This window comes from Monodon monoceros, unplaced genomic scaffold, assembly GCF_005190385.1.
Source record: "Monodon monoceros isolate NGI ecotype Baffin Bay Population unplaced genomic scaffold, NGI_Narwhal_1 Super_Scaffold_12, whole genome shotgun sequence".
Taxonomy (NCBI): Eukaryota; Metazoa; Chordata; class Mammalia; order Artiodactyla; family Monodontidae; genus Monodon; species Monodon monoceros.
The window spans coordinates 31,228,112-31,246,924 of NW_021703768.1; the positions used below are offsets into that span (position 1 = coordinate 31,228,112).

At 38.9% G+C, this 18,813-nt stretch overlaps 1 protein-coding gene across 3 annotated transcripts in view; it reads left to right on the forward strand.

Annotated features, from left to right (window-relative positions):
• The window catches only part of WDR70 (WD repeat domain 70), a 307,123-nt gene that overhangs the window by 106,196 nt on the left and 182,114 nt on the right, over positions 1-18,813 (forward strand). For all 3 annotated transcript variants that reach the window (XM_029216477.1, XM_029216478.1, XM_029216479.1), the window contains one exon: positions 13,366-13,442. In XM_029216477.1, coding sequence (XP_029072310.1) covers positions 13,366-13,442 — 77 coding nt within the window. The remainder of the gene's footprint in view (positions 1-13,365; positions 13,443-18,813) is intronic.

An 18,813-nucleotide genomic window follows, 5' to 3' on the forward strand; every position in this document is an offset into this window, starting at 1 on the left:
GGCATATTTGTATGATATCCCTGAGTCTATTCATGAGCCCGAGGTGTTTGAATGTAGTACAATGATGATGAGGAGGGGGTTATTCCATAACAAAAGTTGTGCATTATAAGTACAGCAAAAGGACACTCAGGTTTACACTGAGTGATCGGTTGAAATTTAGGATGTTGAAAAGAAAGTTCTTGATTTCAGAAAAGGAACCATCTGTGGACAGAGTTAGCCATAGTTGGGGCTGCTGAAATATCTTAGGTCATTGGAATTAAGTAGATCAAAGAAGAATGAATCGATCTCTTTGATATCTTCAAATGGATTTTAAAATTGCTCAGGAATTAGAAAGATTTGGACTTCAGAGTCCTTGATTCCTAGAAGTAAATTACTAAGAGTGTGATGGATTACAACAGGGGTCAGCAGGATATAGCCTGTGGTCCAAATCCAGCCTGCAACCTGTGTTTTGTAAATAAAAGTTTTCCTGAAACACAGCCATGCCCATTCATTTACTATTGTCCATGACTGCTTTTGTACTTACAGTGGTAGAATTTGGGTAGTTGCCTCAATGACCATGTGGCCCAGAAAGCCTAAAATAGTTACTATGTAGTCCATTAGAGAAGAAGTTTGCCACCTCCCAAAATCAAGCTATGAACGTTTTCTCCAGCAAAATATACCGACAGAAAATCTTGCTGGCAACTTCAGGAAGTTTGGTGATTCCTGAAAGCCCATGAATAGACTTTGGTTAAGAAGAACTTTTGGATTAAAGCTCAAGGTATATTCTCTGATGCATTTCATCTCTTCATAGGAGTTGCTTCTGTTAGTTAGCTCACCATATGCCAAAGACATGGGTACTTTCATTTTTGTGGGTCACAGAGCCTCACTTCATTCAGTGAGTACAAATGGTGCTGTGGCGAGGCAGCTATTTTACAGCGTTTGTCGTGAGGCTGCCACGGGGGTATGGACGGACAAGTATTGATCAGCACACCTCTGTGTGTGTGTGTGTGCGCGCACGCGTGTGTTAGAGGAAACCAATAGTCGTCATGGTTTGATAATGTCCTCTCTGTATGCAAAGTTTAGCATATTATGAGAAACAAATAGATGCTTCATTCTTTCTACTAGGCTCTTTCCAGTTAAGGCTGTTAAATAAATGAGGGAAACAAGTTTTTTTTTTTCCAGGGGCGCCTGCCTATGTTTAGATAAAGGAGAAAGAGAGAAAACCTAGTTTATTTGATGAAAAAGTGTTTTAGTCACTGACTCTTCTTTAATAGGTGTCACTTTAAAAATTTTTCCGCTAATGTTAGCCTTGGTACTGAATCTGTTTAGTTCCATTTAAGAATCCTTAGTTGAACTTCATTTTTTGTTATGACTAATTTTCGTCACTGTTTTAACACAAGGGTACTTAACATTCCCGTTGCCTTTGTCATACTCTTGTCTTTACAAACAAGAAACATTCATAGTCTTTTAGATTTCTTCAGTTTAACTTACTATTTGTGTTCATATTTTGTGTATTCAACAACTAAGGTGACCACATTTTATCATAGTGTTCTGTGTAATAAGGATCATCTTCTTTTGGTCCTCTTAGAACTATCGTTTATATTTCAAGATGCTATTTCAACTCTAGTCAACAAATATCAGTAGAAGACCTGTTTTCTGGAGCCTGCCTTCAAGACCTGTATGGGCTGGGTCAGTTTTGGGGTTGTTGTTAGGTCAAAGCATAGGAAGTGGGATTCTAAGAACTGGACTGAGCAGCACCCATTGTGCTGAGAATGGGTGAATCCCTGAGTCTGGGAGTGGGAGAGGAAGATGGTAAACTAGGAACTGTCTGGGAGGTAAGCAGGCTCCACATTAGATTAAGAGGCCAGGCGGAGATGTCAGTGGAGGTGGAGCTGAGCTAAGCAGAGCGGGAGAATGAAGGTGTGGAGTAGTGTGCAAGATTGAGGAAGCCAAGGCAGTTTAGGATCTAAGTCCTTGAAGGTAGGGCATATCTTGGGATTACTGGGGTGTTCTTTCTGTTGCAAGTCATGAGCTGTTTTCCCAGAGGCAGATGTTTAATGGGGTGAAACTAGATCAGGTACCTATTTACTGCTTGGTATTAGAAATTCTTTTTTTTTTCTTAAATACGCAAAGACTGGCAAATTTCTATTTTGGAAAGAGCTTAATGGGATCCCTGACAGTCCTATGATTTTACTCTATGAGCCAGCTTAATTACTATCTTTTAGTACCTTAGGTGCACAGAATTGAGGGGAACCTAACGCACTTATCTGTTCATGGCGCCCACCCATCATGCCATTCATATCTGGTGGTCAGTTCTCATAATACGGTAACTCTCAGCAGTGTCTGACACAGTTGGTTATTCTCTCCTTCTTGAAACGTCTTCTTTACTGCCCCCTTTCCCTCTCACTGCACATCTCTTCCATTGGCAAAACATGTTTTACCTACAAAGCTTTATGAATAAAGCTGCTGTTAACATTGACATGTAGATAATTTTGAAATTGGAAAGTGTGAATCCTTCAACTTTGTTCCTTCTTTTCATGATTATTTTTTAAAATTAATTTATTTATTTTTGGCTGCATTTGGTCTTCATTGCTGCGTGCAGGCTTTCTCTAGTTGCGGCAAGTGGGGGGCTACTCTTCATTGTGGTGCACGGGCTTCTCACTGCAGTGGCTTCTCTGGTTGCAGAGCACGGGCTCTAGGCATGCGAGCTTCAGTAGTTGTGGCATGTGGGCTCAGTAGTTGTGGCTCGCGGGCTCTAGAGCACAGGCTCAGTAGTTGTGGCACATGGGCTTAGTTGCTTTGTGGCATGTGGGATCTTCCCGGAGCAGGGCTTGAACCAGTGTCCCCTGCGTTGGCAGGCGGATTCTTAACCAATGCTCCACCAGGAAGGTCCTCATGATTATTCTTAAATTAATACTTTTTGAAATAATAAAATAATAAGAATAAAAAATAATAAATATTCTTGAAATAATAAAATGATTCTTGAAATTTTTTGTTATTCTTTTATTTTCCATGTGAATTAGTTCTCTTAGTTTTCTTTCATCTTAGAATGTCTTTATTTCACCTTCACTCCTGAAGTACATTTTCTGTACATTTAACTTGACAGTATTTTTCTCTCATTACTTTAAAAGTATTGTTCCACTATCTTCTGGCTTTCATTAGTTTGTTTTTTGTTTTCAGTTCATTTTGTTTGGCATTCACTGAGGTTCTTAGATCTATAAGTTTACATTTTTCACCACTTTGGGGAAATTTTTAGCCATTATTTCTTCAAAAATTTTTTGCACCTATCTCCTCTTTCTGAATCTTATATAACATGAATACTAAATCTTTTGATATTGTCTAATATTATTGTCTCTGCTCATTTTTTCCCTATTCTTTTTTCTTCCTATGGTTTAGATTGAATTATTTCTATTGACCTGTCTTCAAGTTCACTGACTCTGTCCTCTGACGTATCCATTCTACTATTGGGCCCCTCCAGTGAATTTTTAATTTCCATTATTTTTCAGTACAACCATTTAAAAAAATTAGTCTGTTTTTCTTTGCTGAGCATGTCTATCTTCGTATTTGTTTCAAAAGTGTTTCCTTTCCCTTTTTGTATCATGATTGTAAACACTGATTTAAAGTAATTTTCTGAGAATTCTAACATTTGGGTCATCTTGTGGTTGGCATCTTTTGTCTTATTTCTTGAGAGCTGGTTAGATTTTCCTGGTTCTTTGTATGTTAAATTTTGGATTGTATCCTTGACACTTTGAATACTGTGCTATGAGATTCTGACTCCTGTCTAAAACTTCTGGAGAATGCTAGAGGGTTTTTTTGCTTATGTGAATATGTGGTTTCTTTTAAGCTGACAGTCAGTCTGATTAGTTTTAGACTGTATGTCCTGACCTGACTTCTGTGAGCTGTTTTTACTTCCAGTATTGGTTTAATTTCCAAAGCCTTTATGCCTTCGTATGCTATTCTGGTTTGTCTCATGTGTGTGTTACACAGCAGTCTGTGTGGAACCTTGATGGTAGTCTGCACCATCTTGAGATCTCAGTGCTTTTCTTCAGTTGATTCTGACAGGTTTTACATATATGTACCTCAGGAGTGAGCTCAGGACTTTTTGTACAGATGTAGATGCTGTTTTTCTCTAGCTTTCTTATTCCTTAAGCCCATAATTTTCCCTTTACCCTCTGTTTTCAGAAGTTTTCTGTTCTGGTGTTCTTGCTGGAAAACCAGAGACGTACTCTTTTTGTGCTATGTAGCAGTTCCTGTAACTGGTTGTGCCTCTGGGCAAAGCTGGAATGGGATGGGGAAGTCAAGTTTTGCCTGCCCCTCAGCAGCTGCTTCTACGGGTCGGTGGGAAAAGAGAGTGCTGCTAGCCTGTGTTGGCGCTATCCCAACGTAAAGCATAGAGCATCAGAAGGTTTCTGTCCTACAGATGCTACTGTATGGCTGGAAGGCTTAGGCTTACTTTGTTGCTAATGTTGGCCTAGTAGACGGCATGGAACATCAAAAGTGTTCTACCCCATTGAGGTTGCTGTCCTTGCTGCTTTTGGGTCAGGGGAGGAGACGCCTTGCCTCTTTGGTGCTGGCCTTTCCCTGGTGTAAGGTCAGGAGAGCCAACAGATATCCTCCCCGAAGGGCTTCTCCTGTCACCAGGGAGAGGGCAGTTACTGTTTTGTTGCTGGCAGTCATCTGCTGTGATCGCCTCACAGGGCCACTGCAGCTGATTGGGAGGATAAGAAGGGCCGCCTCAGAGCCACTGCTTGCCTGGTGTGAAAAGGAGGCAGTCACTAGTTCTTTGGCCTGTAAAGGCTACTTCCATGTCTGGTACCAGCACTGAGGGGAGACCGGCAGCTTTGTTCCTTGTGCTTGCCTAGCATAGGGTAGGTCAGGTCACAAGAGCTTTGTCTCCCAGGTCCTTCACTACTCTCCCTACCCACCACCCCTACCCTCTGGAGATTGCAGCCTTTTCTTGGAACCCCGTCTATCTGCTCTTGCTCTCAGCTGTCAACGTGGGCTGCCCCAGAGCCTATGTTGGGAAGTGAGAAGGCAGAAAACATCCCCCCAGGAAACTCATCACCTCACTGCTCCTTGGGACCTGGGTTCTGTATCCTTTTTGCTTGATCTTATCTACTATTCAGTGTCTTCTGGCAGTAACTTTTAAAATTTTGTTCAGAACTTATTGTAATCAGATGGAGTGATAGGATGGAATGTGTATATTCCATCTGGAGTGAAACTGGAACCTCCTGCAAAATATATTTTAATTCACTGCAGTTGCCTGATAAAAATTATGAGCGAGGATTTCAGTACCTGTTCTTGCAGCAGAAGCTTACTCTACTTGATTTATGTGTAATGAGAATGCTGGAAGGGGTGAATGACGCTTGATGTGAAATGCAGGAACAATGCCCCCAAACCACGCTACAAACCTGGTTTGCTGATAAAATCGTGAGGGTCACTGCCGGACATTGAACGTCACAGCTTGTACCACTGCTACTGAAGAGCAGGGAACTCTGTCTTGCAGGAGATGCAGTACTGCTGTCCTGAAGGAGAGTCCTCAGGTCTGAATGTTGTGTCTCCCCCAAGTTCATATGTTGAAATCCTAACCCCAACGTGATGTTACTAGGAGGTGGTGCCTTTAGGTGGTGATTAGGTCATGAAGGCAGGACTCTCATGAATGGGTTTAGTGCCCTTATGAAAGTGGACAGAGAAACTTCTCTTTCCCCTTCACCATGTGAGGTTATAGCAGAAAGACCGCATCTGTGAATTAGGAAGTTCGGACACTAAAACTGCCTTGATCTTGAACTTCCCAGCCTCCAGCACTATGAGAAATAAATGTTTGATGTTTATAAGCCACTCAGTTTATGGTATTTTTGTTGTAGCAGCCTGAATGGACTGAGATAGAAAGAGGGTATCCTCATTGTCTTTGAGCCACAGCTCAAAATGAATGTTGTGGCTGGAGCTCAATTGCATTTCCTGTGTCGTATCTGTAAGGGAGGCTGGCAAAGTTGGCATCTGACTTTTTGCTTCTCTATGAGTGGTAGCCTCTGTCTTCTACGAAGAGTCATTTTGGGGGCGAATTCCCTAAACACAAAATGAGGTTCATGTTCTCCATGGCCAGAAAGAATGACACGTATTTATAGTCATCCCATTCACACAGTTGCTCAGATCACAGGCATTGGCTTCACCTGTTATTATAGCCCAGATCCAATTTTTTAGGGAATCCTATTGTCTCTGTCTTTAAAATGTATCCCAAATCTTCTCACTTCTGAACACTTTCTTGCTGTTCCCTAGTCCAGGCCACTGTCAGTTTTCACATGAACCACATCAATATCTTCCCAGTTGACCCTCTTGATTCCTATTTTGTTTTTGCAGCAGACTTTTCTTCACAGAGCAGCCAGAATATATTTTTTAAAGTATTTATTTTCATGTAATTTCAAATTTACAGAAAAGTTGTAAAATCAGTACACAGCTTCTTTATACCCCTTTTTCAGATTTACCAATTGCTAACGTTTCACCCCATTGCTTTATCTCCCCCCATCTCTTCCTCCCTTCCTCCCTCAACTAATATACACTGTCCCTCCTCTCCTCCCACCTCACTTATATACCCCCCCAGACACTCACACGCATATGTATACGCACATACATAAAAATTATGTATGTGTGTTTAATTTCCCCCAACTTTTGAAAACAAGTTGCAAACATCATGCTCCTTTGCTCTTAAATTCTTTAGTGTGGTGTTCCTAATAACATTACATTTTTTTATATAAGCATGAATTTAATGTTGATAAAATACTATTTAATCCATAGTCAATAGTTTCATCAGTTATCTTAATGATCTTGTCCCTAATTATTTGCTCACCAGTTCAATCATCATGCCTTTTTGTCTCCTTTAATTCGGAATAGTTCCTCTGCTCCCCTGCCCCTTTTTCACTTTGATATTTTTGAAGACTGTAAGCCAGTTGTTTTGTAAAATGTAGAATTTGATTTTGCCTGTTTTTTCTCATAATTAGAGTCAGGTATGCATTTCTAGAAAGATTGACCCACAAATGATATTGTACCCTCACTTCCTCACATCAGAAAGTACATGATGTCAGTTGCATCCCAGTATTGATGATGTAAACTTGGATCACTTGTTAAGATGGAGCCTACCAGATTTCTTCTTCACTATAAAGTCACCATTATCTCTTTGTCATTATTAAGCCATTTGCAGGGAGATTGTGAGACCATGCAATTACCCTGTGTGTTACCAGACTTTCCTCCATTAGTTTTAGCATCCATTGATGGTTCTTGTCTGAATCAGGTATTACTGTCATGATTGCAAACTGATGATTTTTCTAACTCTATAATTTATCTTATATTTATTAGTATTCTATAAGGAAGAGTTTTCTCTTATTTACTTCTTTATTATATTAATATGCATTCATGGGTTCTTATTTTAGTCAATGGTTTATAATCCATTACTTTATTTATTTTGATGCCCTAATTGTCCCAGGGTTAGCTGGTGGAAGCCTCTCCAACCTGCATTTTATCGTTTTTAGCATATCCCTGTCATTTTTGCAACACTTTCTTATTATTTTAACATAACCAAATATTCTATGTTCTTCTTGTACTTTTCCTACCTCAGCTCCCAAAACAGTCATTTCTCCAAGGAGCCCTGGTTCCTTTAGTGGAGAACGATATTTAGAAACCAGGATATCTGTGCTATGTTTGCTGAGGTGTCATTGTTTCTAGACATTTGCAGCATATAAAGCTAGAGAATAATTTACAAATGTACATTTACCCTTAAATTTACATCTACCTATTAAAAACCATGAGTTCATATTGATATCCCCAGTTTCAGTCAAACACCACAAAGTTCATTCTAGTCTTCCCCTTTTCCACTTTAGTAACTCCCTTCTCCAACGGTGAGAAACTCGACTCCCATTATCTTCAACATATTTCCTCAAATATTGTTTAAATCTTCATTGTATTGAAAGCAGTTTCCGAGTTGTTAACGCATACCATTGCAAAAAACGATGCAGACATATTAACTGGAATGCACTATTTATTTACTGTTCTTTTGGTCTTTAGACTGGGAGTATATATTAGTAGTTTCCTACGACTACTGTAACAGATGACCACACACTTGGTAGCTTAAAACAATGGAAATTTTTTCTTCCACAATTTTGGAGGCCAGAAGTCTGAAATCAAGGTATTGGCATGGCCACGCTCCCCGCAACGGCTCTGGAGGAATTGTTCCTCGCCTCTTCTAGCCTTTGGTGACTCTAGGCATCCTTGTGGCTGCGAAACTCCAGTCTCTGCTTCCGTCTTCACAGAGCCTTTCCTCTTTGTGTCTTCTCCTCTTCTGTCTCTTATAAGGATACTTGAGGATACTTGTTATCAAATTTAGGGCTGACCCAGATAATTCAGAGTGACCTTATCTTGAGATGCTTAATTATACCTGAAAATATTCTTTTTCCAAATAAGGACCATTCACAGGTTCCAGTGATTAGGACGTGGACATATCTTTTGGGGGGGGGGGCCACCGTTCAACCCACTACGGGGTGTATAGTTACTTGGGTTATTACCTGCTGTTTATTCTTTCAGTGTATTTGTTATTCATTTGAAATACAGTAGGGTTCGTTTGTTTCGGTTTATATTGTTTTAGGTTTTTTCCCATCCTTATTTGTTTATTTATGAATATGTAAAACATTAACACAGGGTCAAGAATCAAATAAGAAGTTAATAGATATAGCACTACGAATTACGGTGACTATTATCAAGGAAATGGACAGGTACTCTGGTAGAGAAGAACGGAATGGGCCATATTCACTTAGATAGAGGGCCAGGCAGTACTCATTTGAATAAGTAGCATGTAAGCTGAGATTGAAAGAGTGAGAAGAAGCCAGTCATCTAAAAGTGGAAAAAGGGCTTTCCAGCAGATGGAAAAGCATGTGTAAAGGCCCTGATGTGGGGAAAGAGTCACATGTATGGGAGGAAATGAAAGAAGACCAGGGAGGTGTGTGCATTCTGGGCAAGAAGGAGCACAAAGTTAGGGAGGTTGTAAAGAAAGCAGGGGCTGGAAGATGTAAGCTTTTGTACACTGTGGAAAGACGTTGGAAAGCCAGTGGAGGATAAAAAGCAGTGGCGTTTTTAGAAGTATATTTTTAAAGGACGATATTGATTGCTTTTTTGGGGGGGGGTTACCTTAAACTTTATTCTTTTTATTTTTGTATTTTATTTTTTTTTTTTATACAGCAGGTTCTTATTAGTTATCTATTTTATACATATTAGTTTATATATGTCAATCCCAGTCTCCCAGTTCATCCCCGCCCGCCCCCACCCCCCACTTTCCCCCCTTGGTGCCCCTATGTTTGTCCTCTAAATTTGTGTCTCTATTTTATTGATTGCTTTGTGGAGCACATTACACAAGAGTAAAAGTAGAGAGACTAGTCACAGGCCTGTCACAGTACATAATAACTGATGTAGAGACACGAGATAATGTTGGTTCATATAAGAGTTGTAGTAGTGAAAAAGGAGAAAAGTGGATAGATTTGAGATGTGTTTTGGGTTGAACTGACAGGACTAGCTAGTGGATCGAATCTGGGTGGGTAGAGAGAAGAGAGTTTAGGGGTTATTGGAGTCTTTAAGGATTACTTCCACGTTTGTAGCTTTAGCAACTAGGAAAGAAGTTTATTGCAAATAAAATGGGCAGTAAGAATCAAGATTTCCCTATTGGGCCTGTTATGTTTGAAATGCTTCTGACATGCAAATGGAAATGTCAATCAAGTTGATAGTTGAATATACAAGTCTTGAGCTCGGGAGGGGAAAGTGGAATCTCAAACTTCCTATCTAGTCCCTCCAGGCAGTACTTCAGTCCATTCTTTCCTACTGCAGGAAGAGATTCCAGATCTCTGGTCCCTATTTGTACCTTTTTAACATGAACAGAATGTCAGGGGTTGGCCAGATACTATTTGAGGCATTGTGAGCAGCTGGGACTAGAGATGGGTCTCCAGGCCCATGTGTGGGTACTCCAGTTCCAATTCAGTCTTTCCAGAGAGCTACAGTTATTTTACTTCTAAGTCATTTAAATATGCACATTTTACTACTTTTAGTTTAGCTTTATTCTGGACCCTTTCAGAATAAGTGGCCTTGTCATTATTATACTAAAAAATATTAGGTTCTTTTCTGCCCCATCTGAACCTGACTTAGAGCATGAGACCACTATAACTTACTTTGCTACCTAGGAGGGAATTGTGTGTGTGTGTATGTGTGTGTTTATGTTTGAAATATATACTCTGTGATTGATTTGGTATGTATGTCAGTTTTTATACCAACATCACAGTGTTTTAATTGCAGTGTTTGTGCGGAACCAGAGGAATCAGGCTCCCTGACTTCAGGCTATACTACAAAGCTACAGTAATCAAGACAGTATGCTACTGGCACAAAAACACAAATATAGATCAATGAAACAGGATGGAAAGCCCAGAGATAAACCCACACACATACGGTCACTTAATCTTTGACAAAGGAGACAAGAATATACAAAGGAGAAAATTCAGCCTCTTCAATAAGTGGTGCTGGGAAAACTGGACAGCTACATGTAAAAGAATGAAATTAGAACGCTTCCTAACACCATACGCAAAAATAAACTCAAAATGGATTAAAAACCTAAATGTAAGGCCAGACACTATCAAACTCTTAGAGGAAAACATAGGCAGAACACTCTATGATATAAATCACAGCAAGATCCTTTCTGACCCACCTCCTAGAGTAATGGAAACAAAACCAAAAATAAACAAATGTGACCTAATGAAACTTAAAAGCTTTTGCACAGGGCTTCCCTGGTGGCGCAGTGGGTGAGAGTCCACCTGCCGATGCAGGGGACATGGGTTCGTGCCCCGGTCCGGGAAGATCCCGCATGCTGCAGAGCGGCTGGTCCCATGAGCCATGACCGCTGAGCCTGCGCATCCAGAGCCTGTGCTCCATAACGGGAGAGGCCACAACGGTGAGAGGCCCGCGTATTGCAAAAAAAAAAAAGCTTTTGCACAGCAAAGGAAACCATAAACAAGACGAAAAGACAACCCTTTGAATGGGAGAAAGTATTTGCAAATGAAGCAACTGACAAAGGATTAATCCCCAAAATATATAAGTAGCTTATGCAGCTCAATATCAAAAACATCCAAACAACCCAATCCAAAAACGGGTGGAAGACAGCAGTTCCACTACTGGGCATACACCCTGATAAAGCCATAACTCAAAAAGAGTCATGTACCACAATGTTCATTGCAGCTCTATTTACAATAGCCAGGACATGGAAGCAACCTAAGTGTCCATTGACAGATGAATGGATAAAGAAGATGTGGCACATATATACAATGGAATATTACTCTGCCATAAAAAGAAATGAAATTGAGTTACTTGTAGTGAGGTGGATGGACCTAGAGTCTGTCATACGAGTGAAGTAAGTCAGAAAGAGAACAAATACCGTATGCTAACACATATGTATGGAATCTAAAAAAAAAAAAATAGTAGTTCTGAAGAAGTTATGGGCAGGATGGGAATAAAGACACAGACCTACTAGAGAATGGACTTGAGGACACAGGGAGGGGGAAGGGTAAGCTGGCATGAAGTGAGAGAGTGGCATGGACATATATACACTACTAAATGTAAAATAGATAGTTAGTGGGAAGCAGCCACATAGCACAGGGAGATCAGCTCAGTGCTTTGTGACCACCTAGAGGGGTGGGATAGGGAGGGTGGGAGGGAGGGGGACTAAGAAGGAGGAGATATAGGAACATATGTATAACTGATTCACTTTGTTATAAAGCAGAAACTAACATGCCATTGTAAAGCAATTATACTCCAATAAAGATGTTAAAAAAATATATTAAAAAAAAGGGGCAGAAGACCTAAATAGACATTTCTCCAAAGAAGACATACAGATGGCCAACAAACACATGAAAGGATGCTCAGCATCACTAATCAGTAGAGAAATGCAAATCAAAACCACAAGGAGGTGTCACCTCACACTGGTCAGAATGGCCATCATCAAAAAATCTACAAACAATAAATGCTGGAGAGGGTGTGGAGGAAAGGGAACCCTCTTGCACTGTTGGTGGGAATGTAAATTGGTACAGCCACTATGGAGAACAGTATGGAGGTTCCTTAAAAAACCAAAAATAGAACTACCGTATGACCCAGCAATCCCACTACTGGGCATATACCCTGACAAAACCATATTTCAAAAAGATACATGCCACAGTGTTCATTGAAGCACTATTTACAATAGCCAGGATATGGAAGCAACCTAAATGTCCATCGACAGATGAATGAATAAAGAAGAGGTGGCACATGTATACAGTGGAATATTACTCAGCCATAAAAAGGAACTAAATTGAGTTATTTGTAGTGAGGTGGATGGACCTAGAGACTGTCACACAGTGAAGTAAGTCAGAAAGAGAAAAACAATATGCTAATGCACATATATGGAATCTAAAAAACCGGTCCTGATGAACCTGCTGGCAGGGTAAGAATAAAGATACAGATGTAGAGAACAGACTTGAGGACACGGTGGGGGAAGGGGAAGCTGGGACGAAGTGAGAGAGTGGCATGGACATATATACACTACCAAACGTAAGGTAGATAGCTAGTGGGAAGCAGCCGCATAGCACAGGTAGATCAGCTGGGTGCTTTGTGACCACCTAGAGGGGTGGGATAGGGAGGCTCAAGAGGGAGGGGATATGGGGATATATGTATACATATAGCTGATTCACTTTGTTGTATAGCAGAAACTAACACAACATTGTAAAGCAATTATACTCCAATAAAGATAAAAATAAATAAATAAAATAATTGCAGTGTTTTTGTATTATGCTCCATCCTGAGTAGGGCTAATCTTCCTGAATCATTTTAAAGATGTTTCTATTTTCTCACATATTTATTCTTACAGATGTATTGTAGAATTAAGATTGTTGACACATTTTAAAGAACGGATTTTTTTTCCCCCATCCTCTTGCTTTTGCCTTGGTTAGTTGTAAGTACTTTCTATTCTCCTTAATTCTTTTCCACTGATTTTTTTTCCCCATTGTCTTATTGTGGTTTTTCTTTTTACTTCGTTCCTGAAGAGAGGTTGTCATTTCCCCCACTCTTTCTTTTTAAGCACCTGTTATATGTAAGCACTGTACTAATTCCTGGGCAGGAGGGGTTACACGGTGAATTAAAATTAAAATAAACAAAGTGAAATAAACAAAGCATATTATGAAATAAAACTGAAATAACATAATATCAGTTTGTAATTAAAATAGTGTGCCTTGGGGAGGACTAAAAAGTTTTACTTTTAAGCATACTATGTCAGCTTTTGGTCAGTTTGTTTATTTTTACATTTTAAAAAGAATTTTTTCCTTTTTTTTTTTTTTTAAGGGTCATACAGCAATGCTTCATACTGGCTCATGGCATCCCAAAATAAAGGGAGAATTTATGACTTGCTCAAATGATGCGTGAGTATTGTTGATAATTCATGTATTTCAGTATTTTCTTTAACCTTTATATTGTAGCAATCTTGCCAGTAAAGTAAGAGATAGAATATTAGTAATCCTGATGTTTATATAGTATTGTTCTCAACTTTACCTTGAATTTAGCTGGCCGTATAAGGTTTGCTTAAATAAATATGGAAGCTATAGAAATGAGAGTTGGAAGAAATTCAAGTAGCGTTTATTAGGGAGCATAATGGATCAGATTGATGCTGTTAAGTGGACTCAAATGACTTTAAACTTTGTTACTTTTTATAGTAAAGGCTGATTTCCATCTGAATCTAATAGCTTATATAAATTTGTTTTTTAAATGGTTTTTTGGAAGTAACAGCTGAAAAAATTGATTTAATGTTTATTCAGATTCTTTTTTCAAAAAATTAATTAATTAATTTGGCTGTGTTGGGTCTTTGTTGTTGCATGCAGGTTTTCTCTAGTTGCGGCGAGCAGGGGCTACTCTTCATTGCAGTGTGCGGACTTCTCAATGCGGTGGCTTCTCTTGTTGTGGAGCATGGGCTCTAGGCGCATGGGCTTCAGTAGTTCTGGCGGGCGGGCTCAGTAGTTGTGGCTCGTGGGCTCTATAGAGTGCAGGCTCAGTAGTTGTAGCGCATGGGCTTCGTTGCTCTGTGGCATGTAGGATCTTCCCGGACCAGGGCTCGAACCTGTGTACCCTGCATTGGCAGGTGGATTCTTAACTACTGCCCACCAGGGAAGTCCCTATTCAGATTCTTTTGCATTATATTTGTTGGCTTAGGATTCAAGAGTATTACAGGGAATATTTGAGCAGCTTTTTCCTGAGTTGTTATATTGTATGATTCATTTTTAGTATTAAGAGTAGTTCACAAGAATAAGTTATTTGTAATATTACAGAGAAACTTACAATGAAAAATCTTATAAATGAAAATATACAGATGGTATTACTTAGGTGAAACACATATTTTATTTATTTATTTATTTTTAATAGATCTTTATTGGAGTATAATTGTTTCACAATACCGTGTTAGTTTCTGTTGCACAACAAAGCGAATCAGCCATATGCATACACATGTCCCCATATCCCTTCCCCCTTGATCCTCCCTCGCATCCTCCCTATCCCACCCCTCTAGGTCATTGCAGAGCACTGAACAGATCTCCCTGTGCTACGCTGCTGCTTCTCAACAGCCAGCTATTTCACATTTGGTAGTGTATATATGTCGATGCTACTCTCACTTCACCCCAGCTTCGCCCCCCCATTCCATGTCATCAAGTCCATTCTCTATGTCTACCTCTTTATTCCTGCCCTGGAACTAGGTTCATCAGTACCATTTTTTTTTTTTTTTCAGATTCCATATATATGCGTTAGCATACAGTATTTGTTTTTCTCTTTCTGACTTACTTCACTCTTTATGACAGACTGTAAGTCCATCCACCTCACTACAAATAACTCAATTTCGTTTCCTTTTATGGCTGAGTAACATTCCATTGTATATATGTGCCACATCTTCTTCATCCATTCATCTGTCGATGGACACTTAGGTTGCTTCCACGTCCTGGCTATTGTGAAAAGAGCTGCAGTGAACATTGTGGTACATTACTCTTTGAATTATGGTTTTCTCAGGGTATACGCCCAGTATTGGGATTGCTGGGTCGTATGGTAGTTCTATTTTTGTTTTTTTAAGGAACCTCTGTACTGTTCTCCATAGTGGCTGTATCCATTTATATTCCCACCAACAGTGCAAGAGGATTCCCTTTTCTCCACACCCTCTCCAGCATTTATTGTTTGTAGATTTTTTTGAGGATGGCCATTCTGACTGGTGTGAAGTGATATATCATTGTGGTTTTGACTTGCATTTCTCTAATGATTAGTGATGTTGAGCATCCTTTCATGTGTTTGTTGGCAACCTGTATGTCTTCTTTGGAGAAATGTCTATTTAGCTCTTCTGCCCATTTTTGGATTGGGTTGTTTGTTTTTTTTGATATTGAGCTGCATGAGCTGCTTGTATATTTCGGAGATTAATCCTTTGTCAGTTGCTTCATTTGCAAATACTTTCTCCCATTCTGAGGGTTGTCTTTTCGTCTTGTTTATGGTTTCCTTTGCTGTGCAAAAGCTTTGAAGTTTCATTAGGTCGCATTTGTTTATTTTTGTTTTTATTTCCATTTCTCTAGGAGGTGGGTCAAAAGGATCTTGCTGTGATTTATGTCATAGAGTGTTCTGCCTATGTTTTCCTCTAAGAGTTTTATAGTGTCTGGCCTTACATTTAGGTCTTTAATCCATTTTGAAGTTCATTTTTGTGTGTGGTGTTAGGAAGCATTCTAATTTCATTTTTTTACATGTAGCTGTCCAGTTTGCCCAGCACCACTTATTGAAGAGGCTGTCTTTTCTCCATTGTATTCTCTTGCCTCCTTTATCAAAGATAAGGTGACCATATGTGTGTGGGTTTACCTCTGGGCTTTCTATCCTGTTCCATTGATCTATATTTCTGTTTTTGTGTCAGTACCATACTGTCCTGGTTACTGTAGCTTTGTAGTAAACCCTGAAGTCGGGGAGCCTGATTCCTGCAGCTCTGTTTTTCTTTCTCAAGATTGCTTTGGCTATTCGGGATCTTTTGTGGTTCCATACAAATGTGAAAGTTTTTGTTCTGGTTCTGTGAAAAATGCCATTGGTTGTTTGATAGGGATTGCATTGAATCTGTACACTGCTTTGGGTAGTAGAGTCATTTTCACGGTTTTGATTCTTCCAATCCAAGAACGTGGTATATCTCTCCATCTTTGTATCATCTTTAATTTCTTTCATCAGTGTCTTATAGTTTTCTGCATACAGGTCTTTTGTCTCCTTAGTTAGGTTTATTCCTAGATATTTTATTTTTTTTGTTGCAGTGGTAAATGGGAGTGTTTTCTTAATTTCACTTTCAGATTTTTCATCATTAGTGTATAGGAATGCTACAGATTTCTGTGCATTAATTTTTTATCCTGCTACTTTACCAGATTCATTGATTAGCTCTAGTGGTTTTCTGGTAGCATCTTTAGGATTCTCTATGTATATTATCATGTCATCTGCAAACAGCGACAGTTTTACTTCTTTTCCGATTTGGTTTCCTTTTATTTCTTTTTCTTCTCTGATTGCTGTGGCTAAAACTTCCAAAACTATGTTGAATAATAGTGGTGAGAGTGGGCAGACTTGTCTTGTTCCTGATCCTAGTGGAAACGGTTTCTGTTTTTCACCATGGAGAACGATGTTGGCTGTGGGTTTGTCATATATGGACTTTATTATGTTGAAGTAAGTTCCCTCTATGCCTACTTTCTGGAGAATATTTATCATAAATGGGTGTTGCATTTTGTCAAATGCTTTTTCTGCATCTGTGAGATTACTGTATGGTTTTTATCCTTCAGTTTGTTAATATGGTATATCACATTGATTGATTTGCCTATATTGAAGAATCCTTGCCTTCCTGGGATAAACCCACTTGATCATGGTGTATGATCCTTTTAATGTGCTGTTGGATTCTGTTTGCTGGTATTTTGTTGAGGATTTTTGCATCTGTGTTCATCAGTGATATTGGCCTGTAGTTTTCTTTTATTGTGACATCTTTGTCTGGTTTGGGTATCAGGGTGATGTTGGCCTCGTTGAATGAGTTTGGGAGTGTTCCTCCCTCTGCTATCGTTTGGAAGAGTTTGAGAAGGCTAGGTGTTAGCTCTTCTGTAAGTGTTTGATAGAATTCGCCTGTGAAGCCATCTGGCCCTGGGCTTTTGTTTGTTGGAAGATTTTTAATCACAGTTTTAATTTCAGTGCTTGTGATTGGTCAGTTTATATTTTCCATTTCTTCGTGGTTCAGTCTCAGAAGGTTGTGCTTTTCTAAGAATTTGTCCACTTCTTCCAGGTTGTGCATTTTATTGGCATATAGTTGCTTGTAGTAATTTCTCAGGATCCTTTGTATTTCTGCAGTGTCAGTTGTTACTTCTCCTTTTTTTATTTCTAATTGTTTTTTTGAGTCTTCTCCCTTTTTTTCTTGATGTGTCTGGCTAATGGTTTATCAATTCTGTTTATCTTCTCAAAGTACCAAGTTTTAGTTTTACTGATCTTTGCTATTGTTTCCTTCATTTCTTTTTCATTTATTTCTGGTCTGATCTTTATGATTTCTTTCCTTCTGCTGACTATTGGTTTCTTTTTTTTATTGTTGTTCTTCTCTCTCTAATTGCTTTAGGTGTAAGGTTAGGTTGTTTATTTGAGATGTTTCTTGTTTCTTGAGATAGGATTGTATTGCTATAACTTTTCCTCGTAGAACTGCATCCCATAGGTTTTGGGTCATCGTGTTTTCATTGTTATTTGTTTCTAGGTATCTTTTGATTTCCTCTTTGATTTCTTCTGTGATCTCTTGGTTATTTAGTAGCATATTGTTTAACCTCCGTGTGTGTATTTTTTACAGTTTTTTTCCTTTAATTGATATCTAGTCTCATAGCATTGTGGTCGGAAAAGTTACTTGATACCATTTCAGTTTCCTTAAATGTACCAAGGCTTGATTTGTGACCCAAGATATGATCTATCCTGGGGAACATTGGTACAGTTTTTGTCAGAGAATGCTTTGCCGGTGTTCTCTTCTAGGAGTTTTATCATGTCTTGCTTATATTTAAGTCTTTAAGCCATTTTGAGGGTTTTTTTGTGTATGATGTAAGGGAATGTTCTAACTTTATTGATTTACATGAGGCTGTCCAGCTTTCTCGATACCACTTGCTGAAGAGACTGTGTTTTCTTCATTGTATATTCTTGCCTCCTTTGTCGAAGATTAGTTGACCGTAGGTGTGTAGATTTATTTCTGGGCTCTCTAATCTGTTCCATTGATCTGTATGTCTGTTTTTGTGCCAATACCATGATGTAGCTTTATAGTATTGTCTGAAGTCTGGGAGGGTTATGCCTCCAGGTTTGTTCTTTTTCCTCAGTATTGCTTTGTATTCCTGCTGTTTTAAGCCGTTAAATTTTAAAAATGTTTTGTTATGCACCAGTTGTCAACTGACACAGATGATATTATTGCTTCATGTTATGTGGAATCATGGTTATATAGAAGAATGTGTTTGTTCTTAGAAGATACCAGCTAGTGAATTTAGGTGTGAAGTATCATGAGATATGCAACTTACTTTTAAATGGTATAACAAAAATAAAAAGTGCATTTGTGTATATTTTTGTGCATGTGTGTATGAATATATGTATGGAAAGAGAGAGTCTGAGAATATAGATGTAACAAAATGAATGTTAGTGTATATGGTGTTTATTGGAAAAGGTATATGGGTGTTTATTGTACTGTTGTTTTAACCTTTTTGTAGCTTTGAACCTTTTCCAAATAAAAAGTTGGGAGGATCTTCTTAATGT